General features: G+C 39.0%; 1 protein-coding gene across 1 annotated transcript; it reads left to right on the top strand.

Moving 5' to 3' along the window:
- The first annotated feature begins 1,968 nt into the window (after positions 1–1,968).
- Positions 1,969–10,582, top strand: LOC119723370 (methylcrotonoyl-CoA carboxylase subunit alpha, mitochondrial-like). Its single transcript, XM_038193972.1, has 16 exons — positions 1,969–2,063; positions 2,441–2,496; positions 2,687–2,832; positions 3,382–3,599; positions 3,885–4,032; positions 4,352–4,473; positions 4,730–4,841; positions 5,048–5,129; positions 5,718–5,845; positions 6,274–6,457; positions 7,152–7,261; positions 7,506–7,722; positions 8,116–8,252; positions 8,727–8,867; positions 9,248–9,421; positions 10,104–10,582. The coding sequence occupies exons 1-16, from the start codon at positions 2,002–2,004 to the stop codon at positions 10,209–10,211; spliced, it is 2,145 nt and encodes a 714-aa protein (XP_038049900.1). The 5' UTR covers positions 1,969–2,001; the 3' UTR covers positions 10,212–10,582.
- The last annotated feature ends 1,902 nt before the right edge of the window (positions 10,583–12,484 follow it).

The raw sequence follows: 12,484 nt of genomic DNA, 5'->3' as shown, positions 1-12,484 counted from the left end.
AAAAGGGGCTGTAGTTTTGTTGTTGCTATCTTATACTTGTTGGTGGGGATGTACTGGGTGGGGGGGTGTTTACTGGGGTTGTGGAGGAATGGAACCCCCTCCCCACCCTCCCTCCCTCCCCCCGATCCTTACTTCCAAACCATTCACAGTATGGTGTTTAAGCCAATTGGTGACAGCTCTGAAACTTTGTAATATTTTCATTATATTGCAAGACGGTGATGTGCAAGATGGCCAAATGAGTATCAGCTTGCCTTTAATCACTGACTGAATCGGATTTCTTGCAATTCCAAAATTGGATTTTTTTTTCTTCAGGAATGAGTGTTTAAAATGAACAACCTCGTACGAGTTCAGAGTTTTTTTATGGCATATCCACAATGCATTCTTTAGTGAAAGCTGCTTAAAAGAGTTGCAAACTATTCTTGAAATTCAACTAATGTACATGCACTTGGGGATAGGATGGGGTGACCTTTTGTTTTTATTTATTTAGCTAACTGGTTATAGAAAGCCTCATCAGCAATATTACATTTGCAAAAGTATGCATAAAAAAGGGGTGGCCAATTTCATAACACGGTGTTCTTCATGGAATTTTTTAACCTCTTCTATGGTAAAAAGCCCGTTCTTGATATTAGAAATGATCAAGATTTACATTTAACAATGTTGTCTTCATGTTGAAGACTTTCCTTTTTTTATGCAAAATATCTAATACTTAGTGTGTTAATTTGACAAAAATCTTGGTCATTATATTAAACAAGCATTAATCACTGAAACGCCCCTTATTGTCAGCTAGTAAAATGGTTATATTCCCTGTAATAATTTTAGTATGCTCCACAGCTCCAGGCCATTATACTCGATAAAAATCCACAACATTTGGCACTGGGCAGTGGTGAAGGCATATCGTCCGTGTTTCTCACTTTTTGAAACTTAATGTAATTCCTCTTCTTAGCTGAAATAATTATATGTGAACCATTATTTCAAGGAGGATCATTATTTTGTGATGCACAAGTCCATTTCTCCACTTCAAAAGGGATCTAAAAAAATCTACAACACATGTACATGTACAGTGTATTGTGATATACAGAATGGAAGTCACGCATCAGTGGGGATCTTTGGGTTTTTGTTGTGTGTTTTTTTTTGGGGGGGGGGGGAGTAGGGGGTCTTCTTTATCCAAAGTGTAAATTACCTTAAGCATCCACTGTTAATATTTAAAAAGGGTATGATGCAGCTCGTTAATACAAAAATAAACAACAAAATTGTGTTTAAATTTTTTGGAAAAAATAATGCTGTTTTCTTGTGTGGAATATTTTTGTGTTTGTTATTACGGTTACCGGTGAGATTTTTTTTTTTATCGAGAGATACTTTGTCATGTTACATTTGGAAAGAATGTTGCATCAGAAAGCCACTTTTTTTTATCATATCTCATGCTCAATGACGGTCAGTCTTTGCAAAAATATTGAAAAGACATGGATCTAGGACTGACAAACATTTCAATTTTGTTGGAAAATACTTAAAAAATGCATTTGACTCTCCATTTTGTACACAACCAAAGAAGCGGCGTCTGGATACTTCATTCATTCCTTAAGTTTCTGAAAGAATTTAGCGGTCTCCGGCACTCTTTTGTGGCCCAATCACTTGAGGGTGGTAAAAATGAAGGTTCAGCTGAGCTCTGAAAGAACTCTGAACAAGTCTTTCAACTTGTATTTCCCTGAAATTTGGATGAAATTTGTCCCCAAAGTTGCTTAATTTTGCATTGGACTTGGAAAGATCTGGGAGGGATCATTTTTTACAAATTGTGATGGGTTTCAACATCATCTTCAGAGGGGAAAATCACCCAAAACTCATCGGTTACTGCCGGAAAATGTGAACAGAAGTGACAGAGAAAAAAAGCAATCTGATCATGAACAACAGGAAGACTCCCCCCCCCCCCCCCCCCATTTTCTGCACCTTACCCCCAAAAAGAATAATAGCGCCCTCACTCGACTGAGTGGGACAACGTACTCCAACATGGCGACCATCATGAGAGCGAGTCGGCTGCTCGTAGCTACCGACGTTTTGCGGCAGGGAAGGTGGGTATTTGCCGATAAAACTTTCTGTGAATAACCGGATATTGAAGTGTGATTATCTATGTTGAGTGAGGAGTATTTTTGGATTGAAACGAGTGTGATTAATGGATAGAATTTATCTCTTAATAATTTGCCAAATTTACGGACATGTGCCGGTATATGTGAACTGAATGAGAAACCTTAGTTTTACCATCGAGCAAGGTTGCTCTATCATAGTCTATGGTTTTGCTTTAGGCCTAACTTGAGAAAATGACCAAGAAATAGGAGCCATAAAAGATTACGGAATAAAATGTTGCAACCTGACGCCACTTCAGCAGTTGTGTACAAAGTCTGTGGAGAGTCAAAAATACTAAGATTTAGTCTTTTCTATTTAACCACAGGAATACTGGCAGGTGGTTTAAAATTAATTCTCAATCATCATGCAGACAGCTGTCAGGTAAGTACAACACTGTGTTGTAGTAATCTCAATGTTCCTATCCACTTTCTCAAATTATTAAAACAAACATTTCAAATAAAAGTAGAAGCAGTAACCTTTCTTGTTTGTTTGATGCAAATTGTGATAGGATCTCATAAAAAATGAGTCTAAAGACGTTTTTCATTTATTAACAGTAATTCTTGTCTCCTAGATGTTGCTACGATGCCAATCAGCAAGGTGCTCATTGCAAACCGTGGGGAGATTGCCTGCCGAGTCATACGCTCAGCTCGCAAACTGGGCATCAAGACGGTAGCAGTCTACAGTGACGCTGACAAGCATTCTATGCATGTGGCAATGGTAAGGCCATGTCGGAATCATTTGGCCACAGCCAGAAATAATACACGCACACCTATGGAAGCCATTGGCTAGCGGCTGCAGCCACTTCCCATAGACTTGGCATTATCGCCAGCCATAGCCAGGTGATTTGGACATGGCCTAAGAAAAACACAAATTACTTCATTATTGCAAACAGGTGTGGCAATGCAACCACATTTGTTGCACTCTCGCGTTGCATTCTGAGCTCACAATTGAAATCTATTTCCATCTTATTGCAATATGCTTCTACAATCACCAATTCATTCAGAATGTCTGTGCCCAGAATATGTCCGAGGGAATGAGGAGTTAATTCTTGTATTAAATTGATCTTAATCTGCCATATGCCACATAGTTCATCAGATGTAAAAGTCTGTGGCACCTTGCTACATGGAGCCATCAACACCAGTGCATAAAGAAAGTGAGCTAGCCCCATCAATTCCTTGCATTGGGAAAGGTTTCAAGCCAAAAACAGGCTGGAGGGTTAGTGACCTTAGTGTTAATATAGGTCTATGGTTGTGATTGCTCCATCAGGCAGATGAGGCTTACCACATCGGTCCAGCCGCATCCCAGCTCAGCTACCTCAACAAGCAGAAGATTCTCCAAGTCGCTAAATCCTCCGGTGCTCAGGCCATCCATCCTGGCTATGGCTTCCTCTCAGAGAATACAGAGTTTGCCGATCTCTGTGACAAAGAGGGGGTGATTTTTGTCGGGCCTCCGTCTTCGGCTATCAGGGATATGGGCATCAAGAGGTACAAGTTATTTTCAAAATTGCGTTTTGCCCTACACCATCATTTTTTTTTAAATTCCTTTTTTAATTTGTTGATATGAAGGGCCAGGCAACTGTCCTCTTTTTGACTGAGTCACTTATTGACTGAAAAATACCTCTGGTCTTGGCATTTCTTTTTAAACAACGAGCTCGTTTGGGCTAGTAGATATTTACATTTATATGAGTCCCATCATAAAATAGGCCCAGCGATTTTTTGTTTTACACACTCTTTGAAATTGTCTTCTCCAATATGTTCTTGTCCGTGAAGCACATCCAAGTCTATCATGTCAGCCGCTGGAGTGCCAATCATCGAGGGTTACCATGGCACAGACCAATCAGATGACAGATTGAGGGCGGAGTCAGAGAAGATTGGTTACCCGGTCATGCTGAAGGCGGTCCGAGGAGGCGGTGGTAAGGTGAGTGGTGATTGCCAATTCAGCTCTGACTTGCAAGCTTTCTTGGAAGTTCTTTATCTGAACTATATGATCAGATTAACAAAAACCTTAAACTTTGAATGGTTTGTTAAAAAAAATTACCAAAGTTGTATAAAAAATGTTGGCCATCTATGCAGACCATCTATCAACATTCAGTTGTGGCAACTCTCGGCTGCTTTAAGGATAAGTTTCTAAATTCTACAGAAAACTTCACAGATACAGTTTCATCTCGTGCCTTTCTAAATACTACTACTGAAACGTCTGTCATTCCTAAAATTACGATTGTTTTTTTTTTCTTCAGGGAATGCGTATTGTGATGACAGCGGCCGATTTCGACGAAGCCCTTGAATCAGCTCGGAGAGAGGCTCTGAAGTCGTTTGACGATGACGTCATGCTCGTGGAAAAATTTGTAGATACGCCCAGGTATTGACAATTTGAGATCTGTCCCGAATCCTCTAATTTTAATATGATTTTACATATACATCCTATGGGGGCTAGGGTTATAGTTTAAACACTCCATGGAACAACCTATAAAATAAATCCTTCCTCGAAAAAAAATTCAGTCCAATGTGATTGTTGGATTGACATGTGACACACATGAATATTGACTTCCTGCTTTCTAACTTTAAAGAAAAAAAGAATTTATATTCCGGACGCTCAATTTTTTTGTTTTCTTCAGGCACGTTGAGGTTCAGGTGTTTGGGGACAGACATGGCAACTATGTCTACCTGTTTGAGAGAGACTGCAGCGTCCAGAGGAGACACCAGAAAATCATTGAGGAAGCACCCGCAGTAAATACCAACTATTTCAGACCTCCAGAAATGATATTTCAGCTTGGACAAATATTCAGAAATTTTCACAAATTTGTTGCAATTAATGATGTGTTTTAGTAGCATTGGTTTTGTAAAAATGTAATATGGTCTGATGCTCACTTGAACTTGTTGAAACCTTGAATAAACAAGCATTATTTTAATGTGAATTCTTGTTTTTTCTTCAGCCCGGTTTGTCTGAGGAGGTCAGGAGGAGTATTGGCGAGGCAGCGGTCAGGGCAGCTAGGGCCGTCAACTACGTGGGAGCAGGTTGGCTAACGTAGCTTCCTCTTGTTGTTTAGCAAAGAGTTGTCTGTTTTAGTGTTGAATTTATTGCCTTAATCCTAACCCTGCCAGACACAACACACTGCATCAGGTGGAAAAGTCTGGTGCACTTTGATGCATTCAGCTACAAACACCAGTGCATGAATGGCGTCTGAGATGATAGGAGCTACAATGCCACAGTTGTATCCTGCTGCGTGCGGTGACCACAGACTCTTGAGGCAGTGTGGCCTTGAGACTTTTCCCCTGATTGATTTGGTAGGCTTGTCACTTAGACAAGTGTTGCATGTTGCTGCATTTTGGCAGGGTTTCTAGCCAACATACCCTGGTTAGGGTTAACTTACTAGTACCAGTACTACATGGTTTTGCAATGTATTTACTTCCCCATGATTTCATGATTTCAAGTGCCTTGAAGTTCATGGCTACGGCTGTCGGTGACACACGTGTCTATGGGAAGGGCTTCATCCGCAAGCCACAGCCAAGTTATTTGGACACGGCTAAATGTCTTTTTTTAGATGCTCTGTGAATCTTGTAGTATACATACAAACCTTGATATGTTGTCTCCTCTTCCTGAAGGCACGGTTGAGTTCATCATGGACAGCCAGCAGAATTTTTACTTCATGGAGATGAACACGAGATTGCAGGTCGAGCACCCAGTCACTGAGATGGTCACCAACACCGACCTGGTGGAATGGCAACTAAAGGTAGATGGAAAAAGGAAAACAAAAAATCTTACAGAATCCAGCTGTTCAAAAGTACAAGTTTGCATAGCTCAAAAGTTGCTATTAAGCAAAACCAACAGATTACAGTCACCTGACAGTTGTCATGTGACTAGTTGTCAATCGGATGTGCTTAGCACACAAAATTGTGAATAACCCATATTTTTTACCAAGACGTGACTGAAATGAAATTTGCAACAAATTAGGATTAATTTTTAATTACTGCACCTGATGTAGGCTATTTCTTGAACTACGACAAAAGCATTGATACAGAAATGTTAAAAACTGACACGTTTGAACGTTCATAAATTAAGGGTTGAATAGTCAAGAAATCATAAAAAAGTCAATAAAAAATTAAAGGGCAGCCTTACAACAAAAATCAACTCTATTGAATTTTGTTGTTTTGCTTCTAGGTAGCGGGCGGAGACCCTCTCCCCGTGACCCAGTCTGATCTCCGTCTTCACGGCCACGCCTTTGAGGCCAGGATCTATGCCGAAGACCCTGATAATAACTTCTTGCCTGGTGCCGGACCCCTGGTCCACCTCTCGCCTCCCTCAGGAGACCAGACTATCAGGATAGAGACTGGAGTCAGACAAGGTAGGTAGCAGACGATCACAACTCAGTCACAAGTCAATCATAAGTCAGTCACAAGTCAATCACTTCTCAATCACAGGCCAAAACACAAGTTAAATTGTAATTGAGTCACAAGTCCATCACATTGTTTTTTTACAAGTCAAATAAAAAATCAAGCACAGGTCCGTCACACATCTATCACAGGTCTGTCACATGCTCGTCACAAGTTAATCACAAGTCAGTCAAAAGTCCATCACAAGTCTATCACAAGTCATTCACAATCACAAGCCAGTCCCAAATCATATAAAGAATCAGGTCAAAAGTTACAAGGTATTAACACTGTCAAAGCACAGGTCAGCTTGCCATGTGACTTGAGATCAGTGACTTATGACAGACTCGTGATTAACTTGTGATTGGACGAAGGGCTCTTAAGACATTTGAAAAGGCTTTGTCTTCCCCTGCCCCAAATTAAGAAAATTGAAATGACAGCATAGAGCATTTTTCCTGCTTTGTTTTTCGATCAAGAATGATTAATCTGTCGTTGAAGGATGGTATTTTATATCAGGGGAGAGATGTGAATTTTAAATATGTTTTTTGCCCTTCGGCAGCGTATTTTGCAAGTGCTGAGTTCTCACTTTTATTCAACAGATTGCTGGTAAAATTTCACAAGGATTGAAAACAAACAAATTAAAATGTATGATTTGTGTTTTATCATCAGGTGATGAAGTGACTACATTTTACGATCCTATGATTGCCAAGCTGGTCGTGTGGTCTGCAGACAGAACGAGTGCCTTGGAAAAACTCAGGCATGCACTCAGGGAATATCACGTGAGTTGTACAAACAAAATATTAGGAAGTGTTCTCAAAACAGTTTCACTTCCTTTTCTGAAGCTCCAAATATTTAACTTGGTTTGCTGTTTAAGATCTGTGTTTTTGTCCACATTACTTCAATGGACTATGGCACATATTTAGGTTTTAGTTGTCCAAGAACTGAACATCCTGAAAACACTTTTTTTCAGTAGCGCTATTTTGACCAATTAAAGTCATTTTTCTTTGTCATTATATGAAACAGATTGTCGGTCTCAAAACAAACATCAGATTTCTTGACGATCTCGCAAAGCACCCAGAATTTATCAAAGCTAATGTGCACACGGGCTTCATACCACTCTACGAGGACCAGCTATTCAGCAGGAAGGGCCCCCTCAATAGGCAGACACTATGCCAAGCCGCGACAGCACTCGTACTATTTGAACAGTACAAAGGGCAGAAAGAAGCAGTCGACAGTGGAGGTAAATGCATATGGTGCCTTTCTAAAGAGAAAAAAATTTTATGTGAATATTCCTAAATGTACACACAAAAGTTAATCAAAATATGCTCGAGCTAGTCAAAGTATGTTTTAATATTTGGATTGTTTTGTGGTATGTGGAATTTTTATTTAGCAGCGCCCTCTATTGTCAGAGCGGCTTGACCGCGTTTACCAGGGATCAGGACCGGCTGCACTATATGAATCCAGTCTTGAATTAAGACTACATACATGTAAAGTAATAGGGGCTAGGCTCTACCTTCCTTGCTCCAACAAAATCCTCCAGACCCCTTTGATGGATTTTGGCGGATCTGGCAGGGTTGGTGGTAATAGCAGCAACGTGAGTTGCTAGTCTTGAAACTTGGTATGTTCGTTGTAGATCCCTTCTCCCCTTTCTCCATGGGAAGCGGTGCCCGAGTCAACGAGAATTTTATACGACGGGTCGCCTTCACGGACAAAGATGACAACATTGACGTGACAGTGAGGTACCAGTCAGATGGCAGCTATGTAGTGCAGGTAAGCAAGTAAACAAAGCTTAGAAGATAGTTCAGAAGATATTTGCATTATTGCGTCCTTAATCTCTCGACAAGGTCTGTTTATTTCTGTAATAAATGAAGAGTGATGTAAAGATTGACAATGAGTATAAAGACTGTTTCCTGTTCAGCCAATCACATTTTGCTTCCTATGCACAAGAGTCAATCTTACATGGTCATTTTTTGGTGTGTACTTCAAACAGTCGTCTGCTATTTGGACGAATTAAGAGGCTGAGAACTTGAAATTCTACATTCAAAATTATTGGGAAACACCTACACCTTCCATTTCAGATGGCATATCAAAAACAAATTCAAACTTGTCAGATTATTTATTTCAGTAAAAATAACACGAAAATTAGTCTGTAAAGCTTGAACCCAGTAATTCAGTAGTGTAAGAGTTGTATTGAAATTCTCTTTTTCAAGCTTCATTTACAAAGTGTTGTTGTCTTCAACTTAGATCGGGGACGAGTCGTTTGATGTTCAGGCTACACTCACGCAGATTGAGGATAACACGGCACAGCTAGTAAGCACAATCAACGGGATCAAGGCAGACACCAAAGTCGTCATGCACGAGGGCGCTGTTCATATATTCGCAGAGGTACATATGCAAAATGGGTTCATTTCAACCACTTCTACCGTCCGAAATGTTCTGTGAAAAAGATGAACCTTAAAATATATTGACAAGAACTCTGTACTTTATTCTTTTATTACAATTGATTCACTTGAGTTTGACTTGCGATTGTCTTGTGAAAAACTTACATTTGCCTTTTGATGTGCATTTTTTAAACAATGATATCGACCTCACCAGTTAATTTTAATAGCATGTTTGACCTTGGTAAACTTTAGTAAATATTATTCAGTGTGAAAACCTTATTTTCATCACTTGTTTGTATTTCGATACAGATGCCATATTTAAGAGAATTTCATGCCATTTTTAAAAGTCCTTAATGATTTTGAATGATTCAACTTCCTTCGTAGGTTGGTGGAGTGGAAGTCACCAGGCCTGTCCCAGAATTCCTTGGTGATTCCAGCTCGGGTACGATGGGTGACCGCGCCCCGATGCAGGGAGATATCACCCACATCTACGTGGATCCAGGGGCCGCCATTGAGAAAGGCGACCCACTACTGGCTCTGGAGTCTATGAAAATGGAGGTAAGGTTCTTCAAAATCTCTCCAAAAGCTCTGCATTTTCAATTTTAAAATATACCCTCCCCCTTCTCCAGTGAGTTAATATGACAAGTCTTGTTAAGTGGAGCTGGATCCAAAAACTCTCAGGTTATGACATAACTTATTAAATAAAATTTCTTTTATTAATAGCATTTGAAGAGATTTAGTTGGCTGTGCCGATTATAATGCATGTTCAATTCGATTACGAACAAAATATCCAAACTTTTTCGATGCAAATATTTTTTTTAAAAATGCGAGAGGTCTCAAAGAGATGACGATAAACTCCCAAAGATGTTCTTTTTATTGTACATGTTTTGTTGTTTGGCAAATACCACGTTTGTCACAAGCCATGAGTTGAGAGCTTCCATGCGGAATATTAGCTCAAATTTCTTCTATAAAATCAGTCAAACATCAGCCATCCTGCGACCTGATCTTAACATTGTTTTAATAAGCGCTTTGTTGCAAATTCCTGTCAGTGCCCATCTTAGGCTAGAGCATGTTGAACTTCATGAGCGCATTTTGAATATTTGAATATTCAATCAAGTCAGAATAATCAAATACTAAGTTAGTCAAAATTGCACAGCCCTAATCGACATCAAGATTGATCATTTAAAACTATTTATAATCCAGAGCCCACCTTTCTTTGAACCTTTCTTTTCTTTTCCAGTACGTTATCCGAGCCCCTAAGAAAGGCATCATCGAACGAGTCTTGGTTGCCAAGGGAGACAACGTCCAGAAGAACGCACCCTTGGTGGTTTATCAAGAACAAAAATAAACAGACGTCAAAGGTACAATTCCTGACCAAAGCGTCTCATCATGGAAAGTCTCACCAAATGTAATAATGTTTGTTGTGGTCCTTTCCTTCAATCTCAATCTGAGAACCATAATATACAAGCCTGGAATGCAGAACAATCCCCACAATTTCACTTAAATTTCAACATCTTTGACTACTGCATTGGTTTTTGTTCAGCTGATCTGAAACCATTTTCAGTATTTTTGAACAATTGTAATGTGCATAGAGAGCAACAAAGATTATTTATAACAATCTTGTTTTAGATATGACCTCATTGATATGTTATCATGTAAATTACAAATTGCTGTCGTTTTAAGAAATAATACCAATAAATTATATGTACATGTACACTACCAATGGAATTTCTACAGTGTTTTTATTTAACCCCTTGTTTTTTTTCCAATTTTGGCCAAAACATGAAATTGCTTCAAACTTGCAGGAAAGATGCCTAAGGGACCCTAGAACACATTCCCATTGAATTTGGGTGCTCCTCTTACCTCTAAAGGAATTTCTGCATTGTTTAGAGAAAAGTCCATTTTTGGCCAAATTTCATCAAAAATGTAAGGCTAACCCCTTGTTTTTTTTTCAATTTTGGCCAAAAAATGAAATTGCTTCAAACTTGCAGGAAAGATGCCTAAGGGACCCTAGAACACATTCCCATTGAATTTGGGTGCTCCTCTTACCTCTAAAGGAATTTCTGCATTGTTTAGAGAAAAGTCCATTTTTGGCCAAATTTCATCAAAAATGTAAGGTTAACCCCTTGTTTTTTTTTCAATTTTGGCCAAAAAATGAAATTGCTTCAAACTTGCAGGAAAGATGCCTAAGGGACCCTAGAACACATTCCCATTGAATTTGGGTGCTCCTCTTACCTGACTAAAGGAATTTCTGCATTGTTTAGAGAAAAGTCCATTTTTGGCCAAATTTCATCAAAAATGTAAGGCTAACCCCTTGTTTTTTTTTCAATTTTGGCCAAAAAATGAAATTGCTTCAAACTTGCAGGAAAGATGCCTAAGGGACCCTAGAACACATTCCCATTGAATTTGGGTGCTCCTCTTACCTCTAAAGGAATTTCTGCATTGTTTAGAGAAAAGTCCATTTTTGGCCAAATTTCATCAAAAATGTAAGGTTAACCCCTTGTTTTTTTTTCAATTTTGGCCAAAAAATGAAATTGCTTCAAATTTGCAGGAAAGATGCCTAAGGGACCCTAGAACACATTCCCATTGAATTTGGGTGCTCCTCTTACCTCTAAGGGAATTTCTGCATTGTTTAGAGAAAAGTCCATTTTTGGCCAAATTTCATCAAAAATGTAAGGCTAACCCCTTGTTTTTTTTTTCAATTTTGGCCAAAAAATGAAATTGCTTCAAACTTGCAGGAAATATGCCTAAGGGACCCTAGAACACATTCCCATTGAATTTGGGTGCTCCTCTTACTTCTAAAGGAATTTCTGCATTGTTTAGAGAAAAGTCCATTTTTGGCCAAATTTCATCAAAAATGTAAGGCTAACCCCTTGTTTTTTTGTCAATTTTGGCCAAAAAATGAAATTGCTTCAAACTTGCAGGAAAGATGCCTAAGGGACCCTAGAACACATTCCCATTGAATTTGGGTGCTCCTCTTACCTCTAAAGGAATTTCTGCATTGTTTAGAGAAAAGTCCATTTTTGGCCAAATTTCATCAAAAATGTAAGGTTAACCTCTTGTTTTTTTGTCAATTTTGGCCAAAAAATGAAATTGCTTCAAATTTGCAGGAAAGATGCCTAAGGGACCCTAGAACACATTCCCATTGAATTTGGGTGCTCCTCTTACCTCTAAAGGAATTTCTGCATTGTTTAGAGAAAAGTCCATTTTTGGCCAAATTTCATCAAAAAGGTAAGGCTAACCCCTTGTTTTTTTGTCAATTTTGGCCAAAAAATGAAATTGCTTCAAACTTGCAGGAAAGATGCCTAAGGGACCCTAGAACACATTCCCATTTAATTTGGGTGCTCCTCTTACCTCTAAAGGAATTTCTGCATTGTTTAGAGAAAAGTCCATTTTTGGCCAAATTTCATCAAAAATGTAAGGCTAACCCCTTGTTTTTTTTTCAATTTTGGCCAAAAAATGAAATTGCTTCAAACTTGCAGGAAAGATGCCTAAGGGACCCTAGAACACATTCCCATTGAATTTGGGTGCTCCTCTTACCTCTAAAGGAATTTCTGCATTGTTTAGAGAAAAGTCCATTTTTGGCCAAATTTCATCAAAAATGTAAGGCTAACCCCTTGT

Source organism: Patiria miniata, unplaced genomic scaffold, assembly GCF_015706575.1.
Source record: "Patiria miniata isolate m_02_andy unplaced genomic scaffold, ASM1570657v1 HiC_scaffold_17, whole genome shotgun sequence".
Classification (NCBI taxonomy): Eukaryota; Metazoa; Echinodermata; class Asteroidea; order Valvatida; family Asterinidae; genus Patiria; species Patiria miniata.
The sequence above is the reverse complement of the archived record's forward strand: the minus strand, read 5'-3'. Positions and strand labels throughout refer to the sequence as shown.